Below are 12557 nucleotides of genomic sequence, written 5' to 3' on the forward strand. Positions count from 1 at the left end.
AAGTGGAGAAGAGAGGAAAGGTTGGGGTGCTCTGCTGGGGACCCCACAAGGAGCACAGAATTTGAGGAGAAGCAGGAAGGTACATAGGGCATTCTGAGGGCACAGAAAAGCTGCCTCTGAGCCTGAAACCTCATTAGCTGTGGGTGTGTCATGGAGGAGCCCACCCCACTCCCCAAGTTCTTCAAGCTTATAGGGCAATTTCAGGCCCAAATCTCATTTGCACCCCCAACAGTCCAGCTTACCTAAGAGCTGGAATGATTCCTTCATCTATGGACTGGGAAACTGAGGCTCAAGAGGGGAAGGCACTTTTCCAGTAAGTTCCAGGCATGGATGGAGATTTCCTGGGACATGCCGTGGGGCCCTGACAAATCCCTCTCCACCCAGGGCCTCAGGTTTGTCCATGAGCAATGAGGACTCAGGAGAATGACCCCAATGGAGAGGCTGTCAGGCACGGTGGTTATAGACTGTGGGCCTTGGGGCCACCCAACCAGGGTTCAAATGCCCCTCTTCTGTGGACTAACTGTGTGCCGTGGCTAGCCCCACCCTCCGGGCCTCCATCCATCTGAGGGATGGGAATAATGTTAGCACCATCCACATGTGAATGTTGTGAAGAACCAGAGAGATAAAGAGGATAGAGTCCCACAGTGGTGCCTGGTTCAGTGGGTGCTCCAGAAGCCCCTTTAGGGTGCCTTGGTTCTGGTTACCCCAAATCTGCCCGACTTTCCTGGCTTCAGGCCCTCTGGTCCTTATGGGACTAACTCCACACCCCGGGTTCCAGGCCTAGCCAAATTATACGGATTCTAAGCGCCGGTAGGAGACAGGTCATGTGACCCAGTGGGCCCATCAGACCAATGAGGGCCAGCCTGGGGATCTGACGGAAGGAGGCGCTCTCTTCCCAAGAGTGAGAGAAACTTGGGGCTGCCATCTTGCCAGCACAAGGGGCCTGCATGCCTGAGAACGAGGCCAGCATGGGGCAGGGCAGGTAAGAAAGGGAAGAAAGTCTGAGAGCCCAGACCCAGCCAGAACCGGCAAGTGAAGCCAAGCCCTCAGCTTCTCAGGTACGCAGGCCCGGGCTGTGCTGCTTTTCTATCACTTGCAGCCGAAAAGGTTCTGACTCACACTGTTGGGCAGCAGATCCCAGGGGCCTTTCTAGACAGGGCTGGACACCCATGAGCTAGAGAGCGGCAACTGCTAGACAGCGCCAGTTGGACGTTCTGGGTGGCGGGATGGGGGGTGTATCCCATCCCACCACCTTACGCTTGAGCGTCCTCCCTGAAGACCTGGTCCTTCCCAGTAACATCTGAGTTAGAAGGGAAAGCAGCGAGCAGTGGACAGTTAAGCTCGGATGAAGGAAGGGGCTACTGACGGGCATGGAAAGGGCAGGCCCGGCCCCTTCGGAGGGGTGTGGGGAGGATGGGAGGAAGAAGGGAGGAACAGGAGGCAGCAGGTGGGGAGCAGGGCTGTCTGAACCTGACGACGAGCTCCATCTCGTCTGTGCAGTTCCTTCCAGCTGGCATTTGGGGACCAGATCAAGAATTTTAGCCTCACAACTGCCAGCCCTTGAGGGTTGGAGGTGGCGAGTCACTGCACACCCTTAAGTGGGTCCTTTTCCACCCTGAGCCTCAGTTTCCCCATCAGTAGGGCATAGCCTGAACGCAAACACCTCCCCCACTGCCACCTGCCCAAGGCTGGCTTACCTGCTTCGGGAGCTGGGCAGCCCCCAGCAGCTGTAGGGTCTCCAGGTGGGAATGAAAGAGGGGACTGGGCTGTAGGTGGCCGCCCAGCTTGCACTCAATGATGTAGCCCACGGTACAGTCATCAGGCAGACGGATGAGGGCGGATGTGTCCACGAAGCGGGGGCCGCTGAGGAACAGAGCCATGCAATGCCACTGGCCTGGGCCCTCCACACCTGGAGCTTCTCCCTGCCTCCCAGGAGGCCCTCCACTGGGACCAGCCAGCAGAGCAGAGCTCAGCTGTAGCATCTGTCTCCTGGGTACCGTGTGAGCTCCTATGCTCTCTCTCAAGCTCTTCCTGCTGCAAAGGCTCCACACACACAACAGGTGCCGCCACCTCTCAACGCCTCTCGCCCTCCCCCACCCACCTGGGGGTCTCTGCTTACCTGGCCCACGGAGCCATCTTCAAAGCTAGTTTGCGGTTGATACAGAAGCCGGCACCCCCGGTGGCAAACCAGAACTGTACCATCCTCTGGAGGTAAGAGGACAGGAGGGGCAAGGTGCAGAGTAAGCCTGGGAGTTGGTGTGAGCGGAGCAACAACCAGGCAGGCCACCCCTCACCCCAGCCAGCATGGCTCAAAAGATTTTTATTTTACCACTTACTAGAGTCTTGCAACAGCCTGACATTATTATACCCATTTTATAGATAAGGAAATCGAGGCCCAAAGTCATATAGCTTATCAAGAGTGATAGGGACACCAATTAGACCCCAATCTGGCTGAATTCCAGTTAAAGAGGACATGTGTCTATTTGTCTCCCTGACATATCTTCTCCTTTTCCCCAGAGAAATGTCTCAACCTCACCCCATGTGGTTTGGGAGGGGCTGCCAAACACAGAACTTGCTCCTCTAGGCTACAGAGGTGAGCAGATGCCCCAGGCATGATTGCAGGGCCACACCCCTTGACCCAGTGATTGGCTCAGCAATAGGCACATGACTTAGGCCAGCCAATCAGAGTCTTCTCCTGAGCTCTATCTCGCTAACTGTGAAGAAGAGATGCTTTTACAGGGTCACCAGGCTGGAAGCTGTAATCCTGATGCCACCTATCCTGGGCCACATGCACTGGCCTCGCTACTCCCAACTCCTGGGACCAAGAAAACTTTTCCACAAAAGGAGAGAATGAGGCCTTTCATAGAGTAAAGAGAGAATAGACAGTCCTGTGAGCACTTGAGGCCAGCAAACTCTTGACACTGCAATCTCACGAACCGGTAACAACCCTTTGGGATTTAAACCATTTTCTTCCCCTGCCCAGCATCACCAAGGCCTCTTCTACCTCCTCTGTGAGGACCCGTGAATTCGCCCATGGATTCCTCTAAGGCTTTTGAGAAACAATATCCCCTTTCGGCTGTACCATCTCCTGGTCAAACAAGTTCCCTAAGGTTACCTTCTCCCAGGTACACAGTTGGTGCTTCATTGATGCATGTTGCATTGGGTTATCTCCCATGATGAGCAGTGAAAAGAACCCTCATCAGGGAGTTGGGAAGCCTGCCTCCTCCACTGCACAGCTCAGAGCAGAACTTTGAGAGTCATTGACTCTCTCTGGGCCTCTGATCTGTCACCTGTGAGTGCATCATCGGCTCTAAGTTCTTAAATCTGATGGTTTTCCTGGCCCAGAGGTATCCCCCTAAAAACCTCTGTGCACTTACTTTTGGAAATCCCACTGGCTTAGAGAGAGGTCAGAGCTCAATAAAACAGAATGAATGGCTTCTTGAGTAGCTAACACAGAAAATGCTCATAACTATAAATGCTTATTTAATGAATTAATGAGTACATGGCTTCCACTCCCAGATAATTACCGTAACGACAGCAGTAACAAAGAGCTGCCTAACCCTGAGCATCGACTGTGCCAAGCCCTTTGCTAAGGATTGTGCTACAGATGAGGGGACTAAGGTTCATAGAAACAAAGTCACTCGCCTGAGGTCCCAGCTGGGACTGGCCTCAAGCCGGAGCCACCCCAAGGAACCTCAGGATCTGAACAGGCCGAGGGCAGAGTCCCAGCATCCCCCTGGTAGGATGTGTGCCAAGGAGGGCATTCGTGCCTGTTCAGCGGGGTGGGGCTTGGGTGTGCCCAGCAGGGTGCCGAACCTGCACAGGAAGAACACAGCTCAGAGAGGAAGGCTGAGCTGAGTCGCGTACCGATTGCTAACACCAGTGTCTTATTCCACGCCAGGTCCCATCCCGAGCACTTAAATAGATGACGCTTAGTTCTTTTTCACTCACAGCCACCTTCTAAGTAAGGGACTATTATCACCCATTTCGCAGATGAGAAAACTGAGGAACAGAGAGGTAAGGTGACTTCAATCAAGGTCACGAAGCCAGGAGATGGCAGGGCTGGCACGTGAACCCAGGGAGTCTGGCTGCGGAGCAGAGCTCTCAACCCTGAAAGTCAAAGGTCAGGGGCGAGATGGAGTGGGAGCCTGAGAGACCCCTAGACCCACCTGGAACGACTCACATGCACACATCCCAGAGGGTGTAATTAAGACTCAGAGGCTGATTAGCCGCTAATTAAGGTTTTGTGTTTCCTGCTCTTGGCTTCCCTGATGAAGCAGATGGTGACCTAGGGAGGGTGGCAGCCCCACAGCCAGGCCCAGCTCCTGCTGCAGGCTCCACCTCCGGGGAAGGGACCCCCTGACTTGCCTTTTTCCTGGGACCGAAGAAGCCCTACCGTCCTGGGCCTCCCCAGTCCCGAAAGCCTGGCGGCATCCTGGAGCCGGAGGGAAACCATACAACACACTTAGACTGAAAAATTCTTCTTTGTTTATCTGAGAGTCAGATTTAACGGGTGTCCTGGGTTTCGTTTATGTATTTTCTAAACCTGGCAAGCTTAGTCCGTGTCCATCAAGCTCGGGGGCTGAAGCTAGAGCGAGGGACCCCGTTGTGCCAGGTGTCAACTCTTCAGCTGCTGGTCAGTGAAGTCTGCAGGGGGGTCGCCCAGGGGAGGTGAGATTCAGGGGGTCAGAGGCAGCGGCAATTGACCGCCTGGTCCAGGAGCATTCAGCATCTAAGGAACCCGCATGCCTGCACAATGACACCAGGTGACTAGCTGCCTGGCGGCGGAGCTGGGAGCCTCAGCTCACCCCACACGCGCTTCCTTAGAAGCCAGTGCTCCTCAATGACCAAGGCCCTACTATGTGCCAGTCCCTCTGCCTTACCAGCATCATCTGTCTCCCCGTTTCACAGAGGAGGCTGAGGATCAGAGACAAATCCACCAGCCCAAACACACAGCGACCAGGCCACATCTGAAACCCAGAAACCCTCCCGACTCCTCCACAGCCCTTGCCCCAGCCTGGCCCCTCCCCTGGGCCAGCCCTGACCCCAAATCTGGCCTGGCCTGGGCTGCGGTGGCCAGCATATGAAGGAGTCAGGGAGGAACAGACCGTGCGGTTGTGGGGCCGCGGCTCAGAAGCGTGGATAGGCCGGTTCAGGCTGGGTCGACCTACGTAGACGTCGAGGGTCGGCGGGAAGGCTTTGAGCAGCTTCAGCAGAGCCTTTGGGTTCACATAGTTGTCATCATCCACGTGGCAGAACCACCTGTGGGGATGGACATGTAGCCAGTGAGCTTGGAGCGGGGTTCCTAAAGGCTGCCAGCCAGCCATACTCTGCCTGTGCCCCCTACATTGGTCGATGAGCAGTTACGGGGAGGGTGGCTCATATGTAAGGCGCCTGTTCTATGCCAGGCAGCATCTTGTGTAAGATCTTGAAGGAGGTGTGCCCATGTAACAGATGAGGACTAAGACTCAGAAAGGTTAAGACACTTGCCCAAGATCACACAGCCAGTAGATGGCAGGATTTGAATCCAGGCGGTCTGCCCAAAGACAGACCACCGTCGGTCCTGCATGATGGAATTCACAGGATTCAGACGACTTCCCTTTTTTGAAAATGACATTTTCAACACAACACCCCATTCAGGAACTGGCGTGAGACAAATGTCACACCTGTCCCCAGAGACCCCAGTGCACTCACCTCAGCCCACTGGCCAAGAAGGCATCAAACTCAGCAGCCATCTTGCAAGACAGGGCGGGGTGGCTGTGCTCTGCAGAACAGTTGGTGACCACGAGGTGTGGCCCTGGGGAAGTGAAGACTAGTCAAGAACCTCCGCCCAGTTCCTCCCCACGGCTCTGTACACCCTGCGACAAAGTAGAGCAAGGCCTTGGGGGGCCCGGAGTAGTTTACCCACTCCCATTTTACACATGGGGAAACTGAGGTCAGGGAGGGCTGACCTTCCCAGAAGCCCAGAGCTGACAGACAGCAGCTAGGCTGGGGGCCAGATGTCCAGAGTCTTGTCCCGCACAATCCCTCTCCACACCCACGCCCATTTCCAGGGATGAAGCCTGCTCCCATCCTGAGCAAAGGAGCATCCCCACATGCCAAGGATGAGCAGCCTTGTTTCCTGGGGACTCCCAGGCCAGGGGACAGCCACCCCACCCAGGTCAGGCAGAGTTACCCAGTCTCTCCTGGAGGCCTTTATCCGGGCTGTCAGTAAAGATGAATGTCTGGGAAAGAAAAAGAGGAGTCAGGACTGGGCTCGGCCCAGGGCACTCTGGGGGGTCAGCCCACTGCCCACCACAGCCAAGCCCCGACGAACCCCTGTCCAGGTAGACACACACATAGTAGACCTCGGTCCTCCTTCAGTGACAGACACAAATCCCTCTCATAGTCACACACTCCTTTAAGACATCATACAGCTACCCTCCCCAAGACAACACACACACACACACACACGCACACACGCACACAGAGTCCCACTTAGCTCCTCCACAATCACTTATACACAACGCTTTGTCAGGAGACAATCCTGATGTGAAAAGGCCCACACACTGGGACGCCACTTAGGGAGAGAGTCACAACTTTCGTGGTCACACGAACTCCCTGTGCAAGTGCAGGAGCCCTGACACACCTCGGAAGTCTCGTATCATGACCCGATCCAGCCCTCCCAGGTCGGACAGGCACCCCACCGGGACCTTGCACACTCCTGGGCCCTCACAACTCACTGAGCACCAAGACGGGTGTTGTACTCTGTCCCCCTCACCGAGGATGAAACCGAGGCTAAGGGACAGCCCAAGGCTGTACAGTCGGCAAGTGTAAGCTGGGATTCAAACCCACGGGCCTCGGACCTCTCCCTTGCTCTCAAACCCCACTGGCAGCCATGACTTATTCCCATTTGTCCCCGGAGACCTCAGACTCAGTGCTTCAAGACTGAGCACGGACCACCCCCACCCCAAGACCTGTACTCCTCTTGGTCTCCCCATCTTGCTTGAACCCAATACTTGGGGTCACCATGTCCCCTCTCCTTCTCTCACAACCCCTATCGGTTTGTCAGCAAATGCTGCCTGTCCACCCAACCTTTCTATTACCCGGGGAACATCCTCTCCCCACCCGCCTCCTGGGCCACCTCATGGCCCAGGTCACCCTCGTCCCCTCCTGCCTGCTTTGCCGCAGTCACCTCTTCCCTGGGCTCCCTGCTCTGCCCTACCCCCAACCTCATGTCTGTTTGCAACACAGCTCCCAAGGGAGCCAGTAAACTAAGGCAGGCCTTCCTCCTCCTGCTCCCTGGCAACCTTTTGCCACCAAACAGCCAGTGGAGATAGTGGAACTCCCTCAAGTTTGCAGCATGAGCCAAATGGGTCACGGAATGTGCCGATGGGCAAGCAAGCCCCAGTGAATCGGCGATGCGGGGGTGGGAGGGGAAGGGGTCCTGAAGCAGGGTGCATGGCAAGCCTGAGGCTGGCACCAGCAGCAGGGTCGTACTTGGTTTGTTTAAAGAGGGGACCCTGACAATGGTTAAATCCTTGCGGGAAAACAAAAGGACAGGCAGCCAGCCGGGGGGAAGGGAGGGGTTGGCCGGAAGCCATCTGCTACAGAAGAGGGGAGATGCGGGGCCACCACTGCTCCCCACACCCCTCCTACCCCTGCCCCCAAGGGGATTGTGGGGAAGAGAAAGGCTCCTCACAGATCACAAAACATGCCTCCTCCAGCCCGCCCCCTCTGAATGGGACAAGGGCCAGAGCACGAGCCCCAGCCCGCTTCCACAAAGGCCCACCTGCCGCCAGGCCGCCCTTAACCAGCTGGGGTGGTTGCCCAGCCCTGGAGTTAACCAGCTCAGGCCTGCTCCTGATGGCAGAGCTGAGAGAGGCTCCAAGATCCTTCTGTCCCGTGAAGATGGGGAAACTGAGGGCTAAAACATGGAGGCTCTCGGTCAAAGTCAGAGATGAGCCGAAGGGTGGAGACAAAGGGGGCCCAGATGTGGGGGCGAGCGTAGGTCTCCCCATGTTCCCTCTTCTTCCTCTGTTTGAGCATCTTTCCTTTTCTCAACTCTGCCTTAAAGGACAAAATTCTAGACTCTGCCCCTTGCACTTGGGGCTGAGGGCAGGTGTCTGAGTGAATTCATCTCCTACCTCTGCTTAACGGTGCTCAGTTTCCTCGCTCGTGAAAGGGGAATATCGATAGCGTCGGCTGGGGAAACCTTCCCCTTGCCCCTTTAGTTCTTCTGGCTGGTTGAATAATTCGAATGATTCACAGCAGATTAGCAGGAGAAGGTCAAATTTTTATAGGGGTGCATGAGGACTTCACATACGTGTGAAAATGCCGAAGACGGCGAGGATTCTGGACTAAGGGGGGAGAGGCAGGCGATTCAGAGGTAGATGAGAAAGAGCAAACTTTTGGTAAACAAATTTTTACAGGGCTAGAAATAATGGGACGACAAGGAGAATCTAACGAACAGAATTTTGCTTGAATCCTCTGACTGCCACACTCGATTCGAATATGCTAAGGTAACAAAGCTGAGGGTTCCCTCCCTGAAGCAGCTCTTTCTGGCTGAATCTCTTTGGGAAAGAAAGGCAGGAGGAGAAACCTCTTCTTGAGTTTGTTGGGCTTGAATTGTTTTCGGCTTGAAATAATGGCATGCCAGGGAGGCACATTTCTAGGGAACTCCTCCCAACCCCCACAATAGCTACCACTTGAGGGGTAAATAGGGCGATGCCTCTGACACGCAGCCCCTTAGATGCTGAGCGGCTGGCAGGCACTCCTCTGGCTGCCCGGCTGGCATCTGGGATTGAGTTCAGGACCCAGAGGGGTTGGCCGCTTGCCTCTCTTCTGCTGGCCTGGTCCTGCCACCTAGGCTGGAGGCCCAAACACCCTTTCTTGTAGCCCAGTGGCCAAGCAGTCCTGGGATCCCGGGTCTCAGCAGAGAAAGTAGGGCCCCAGCCAGGAGGTGGGGACTGGGTCCCACTGGGTCCCACTGGGCTCTGCCCCCTCAGGATAATGCTGGCAAGCACTTCCTCCTCTCTGGCCTCAGTTTCCTCATTTGAGGCAAGAGCACCATCATAGTAATCAAGACAAGACAGGAAAGGGCCTCAGACCATGTGAGGTCACAGTCCCGGGTACACACAGACACGGCGCCATAAACAGGAAGGTCTTTGGGGAGGGCCAGGCTCAGCTGCTTCCGCAAGTAGAACCAGAATCTCCCCAAGAGGAGAAGTTATGCGGGGGCTTCAAGGAAGAGTCTGGGGTGCCGGGGGCCTGGCAGAGAAAGTGTTAATCCAGGGTGCTAGGACATGCGGGGGTGCCCCCTCCCCAGGAGGCTCTGACCTCTTATCAGGCATCACCTCCCCCTTCCTTAGTCTCCCAGGAGTCCCCAACCCCCTCTGAAGGCTCAGTCACTTCCTCCCACTGAGCCAGCTGCCAAAGTGGGGACAGTGTGTGCGTGCGTGTGTGTGTGTGCGTGTGTGCGTGTGTGCATGTGTGTGTGTGTGTGTGTCTGTTTAAACCTACCCCTCCACCACCCCCACAGATGGTTCCCAACACCCCCAAATCACTGACTTCGCTTGAGGTGGGCACTGGGGGTGGGGAGGGAGAGAGCCAGGAGGGACTCCGCTTGTGAGAGCTGCCCCCAGGGACAGACATAAGCCAGGAGCCGTCACCCACATGCCCCTTGCCATAGCATGCCTAACACACACTTTAGCTCCATGCATGTGAGCGTGCATGCACGCGCGCGCGCACACACACACACACACACACACACCACGTGCTGCGTAGGCCCCTACCCCGGCCTCGTGCCCACCACTGCCTCAGCCACCACCGTCACAGCACATAGCCTCCCTTCCTGCCTCGGAAACTGCCCCACAGGAAATGGGCACAGGAGGCGAGACGCCGCTCCCCTCGGCACGCCTTCGGCACCAGAGGCATGGGGGGCAGGGGCTGTCAGGAATTCCGAAAGGATGCCCCCCACACCGGCCCCTTCCCCAACGGGCACCACCTATGGTCCCCTCCTCAGCAGCTCAGCCCCTGTTCTCACAGCCGGGGCAGAAGGACGTCACCCAGAGCCTGGACTGGAGGCATCGGCCTGGGCGCATGTCAGCCAGGACCTCCGAGGCCTCCGCCGCAGCCGCCCAACACCCACCATCGACCCAGAGGGCAGGAGTGAAGCCTGCACTGAAACAGCCAGGGAATAGAGGGACCCCTGGGAGGGACCCAGAAGCCTGGGACAGGCGCTCAACCTCCAAAAGAGACAGAGCAGTGAGCCCGTGGAGCAGTGGGCTCCAAGGCCAGCGAGGGGCACGGCCAGGGCCGCAGGAGTCCCCAGATTCCGGGAGTCTGGGGGAGTGGGGAGGTGGACAGGCAGCTTCTCCAGTAAGGCCTCCGAGGACCCCAACCCAGTAGGAAGGCCTCTGTGAGTCCCTCAGGCCAGGCGCCACTCCTGGGGCCCTCAGTAGCCAGCTCGTCACCTGTTCCCTGATCCTGGAGACCCACGTGTCAAGCAGCAGCTCCAGGCGGGAGCGGTGGAAGATCCGGGTCGTCTTGACTGCGATGAAGACATCCCGCAGCTGCAGCTCGGGGGGCCGATGGCTTGGCGGGCTCAGCCCCGGGATCTCCTGCGCGCCCTTCGGAGACAGGCTCAAGTGGTACCGAAGGGAGAGGAGCCCCGTGCACAGAAGAGTGAGGAGGGCTCCGGCCAGGCCCCGGAGCCGGCACTGCATTGGCCCTCGGACCCCAGACAGCTCAGCCCCCGAATCCCAACTGGACGGGGAGGGGAGGCTGGTCAGGCGGGGCGCCCGGCAAAGGCGAGAGTCTGGCAGGCATCGGAGACCGGCAGGGAGGGAAGAGGTGGGAGTTAGTGCTCTGGCCCCAGAGGCCGAGCCATGGCAGCCCCTCCACCACTGCCGCCAGCCCTCCACCTGCTCTGGCCGCGCTCCCGCCGCCGCTCTGGGGCGCCTGGCCCCGCCCCTGCCTCCCGCGCAGCCTGAGGGGCGGGGCTGCCCCAAGAGAGTCCCAGAGGTGGCTGGAAAAGAGGCAGCTGAAGGGACAGCCCCCACCCTGCCAGCTGCTGCAGTGGGGGTGGAAGGAAGGGGCCCTCCAGCGCTCCCCCGCCCCCTACTCCCCAGAGATGGGCAGCGTAGCTCATTCAACACCCTTCGCTTTATGGTGTCCTGGTATCCAGCCTCCAGCTTTTGCTCACACTGTTCCTCCTCCTGGTCGCTCTCCCTCAGCCATGGTCATCCACGTACCCTCCACCAGACTTAATTCTATGTGGACTTTAAGGCTCAGCTCAGAGTCCCTTCTCCACGGGCCCTTCTCCGATGCCCCCTCCCACCCTCTGGGGCTCCCACAGTAGTTTGGGCAGTTCCTTTGGTCTTCACAACAGCACTGGCATTGTTATTCACAGTTTATAGCCGAGCACACGCCACAGAATGATCTAAAATGATCCAGCAACTCAGCCACAGAGCCAGGTAGGACCCCTGAGGGAGCCTGTCCTGCTGTGGCCCTCGGTACCCATCTCTCTCAGCCAGCTTTATTGCTGCCTCTCTCCCAGCCAAAACAGCGGACACACAGAGGGCCTTCCCCAGCCGCCACCGCCGCCCCGTTTTGCACGAGATCACTCACACTTCGTCCTGCTCCTACTAGAGCCCTGCACGTCCCCCTTCCTTTGTGATCAAAAGTCAAAGGTCGTACACCAGCCTATAGGCCCTGCAGGAGCGGGCCCCCACGCCACTCCTCCCCCGCTTCCCACTGCTTTCCCCTGGCTCCCTCCACTCCAGACCCACTGGGCTCCCGGCCACTCCAGGCCCTCACTCCCCGCCCTCAGGACCTTCGTGCATGCTGTTCCTGCCTGGGCCTCTTCCCAGAGAGCCACGCGTCTCCCTCAGGCCTTCACACAAATGCATATTCCCCATGAGGCCTTCCTGGACCACTTGATTTAAATTACGACCCCTGCTCCCCACCCCCTAGTTCGCAGGCCCCTGGGTCCTTCCCAGGCCCCCGTTTTTGCTGTCGTCCCCACAGCTCTTTTCATCTTCCAACGTCCTGTCTATTTGACTTATGTATAGTCTGTCTTCCTCACGAGAATATCAGGGCAAGGATTTTTTTATTTTTTATTTTTATTTTTGATTCACGGAATTCCCCAGTGCCTAGAACAGTGCCTGGTACATAGTTGGAGCTCAATAAATATTTGTTAATTAGACACAAGAAAGTACCAGATGGCTGGCAAATTGAAATGGGCCTGCTGTGGTCCAACCTTGCACTAGGAAAACCAACCCTTATGACTCAGCTTCCCATGGGCCCGCCCCACACCAGGCCCCTTCACACCAAGACGTGATCTCTGCCTTTGTGCCACACAGACCAGGGTTCAAATCCTGACTGGGCCACTCACTAGCTGCGTGACTCTGGGCAGGTCACGTTCCCTCTCTGAACTTTGCTTTCCTATCATTTGTAAAATGGGGACAAAAATAAGACTTGGTGAGAATTAAAGGATTAAGGGGCTTCTTTACCCCCATGGAAAGGTTACCTAACATGGGACCAGGCAGACAGCTGAGCCACTGGGTTCCCACATC

General features: G+C 57.1%; 1 protein-coding gene across 6 annotated transcripts in view; it reads right to left on the reverse strand.

Moving 5' to 3' along the window:
- Positions 1-10941, reverse strand: part of MFNG (MFNG O-fucosylpeptide 3-beta-N-acetylglucosaminyltransferase) — a 35629-nt gene extending 24688 nt beyond the window's left edge. For 3 of the 6 annotated variants that reach the window (XR_001599067.2, XM_016161721.2, XM_016161720.2), the window contains exons 1-6: positions 10455-10940; positions 6176-6224; positions 5695-5797; positions 5109-5262; positions 2120-2205; positions 1698-1863 (exon numbers count right to left, since the gene is read on the reverse strand). Coding sequence is in view for 5 of the 6 variants with exons in the window: in XM_016161721.2 (XP_016017207.2) it covers positions 1698-1863; positions 2120-2205; positions 5109-5262; positions 5695-5797; positions 6176-6224; positions 10455-10706 (810 nt within the window). In the remaining variant the exon portion in view is untranslated. Of the gene's footprint in view, positions 1-1697; positions 1864-2119; positions 2206-5108; positions 5263-5694; positions 5798-6175; positions 6225-10454 lie in introns of all 6 variants that reach the window. The other 3 variants (XM_016161718.2, XM_016161717.2, XM_016161719.2) reach the window with 2 other exon arrangements.
- Between the last annotated feature and the right edge of the window lie 1616 nt (positions 10942-12557).

This window comes from Rousettus aegyptiacus, unplaced genomic scaffold, assembly GCF_014176215.1.
Source record: "Rousettus aegyptiacus isolate mRouAeg1 unplaced genomic scaffold, mRouAeg1.p scaffold_m13_p_2, whole genome shotgun sequence".
Taxonomy (NCBI): domain Eukaryota; kingdom Metazoa; phylum Chordata; class Mammalia; order Chiroptera; family Pteropodidae; genus Rousettus; species Rousettus aegyptiacus.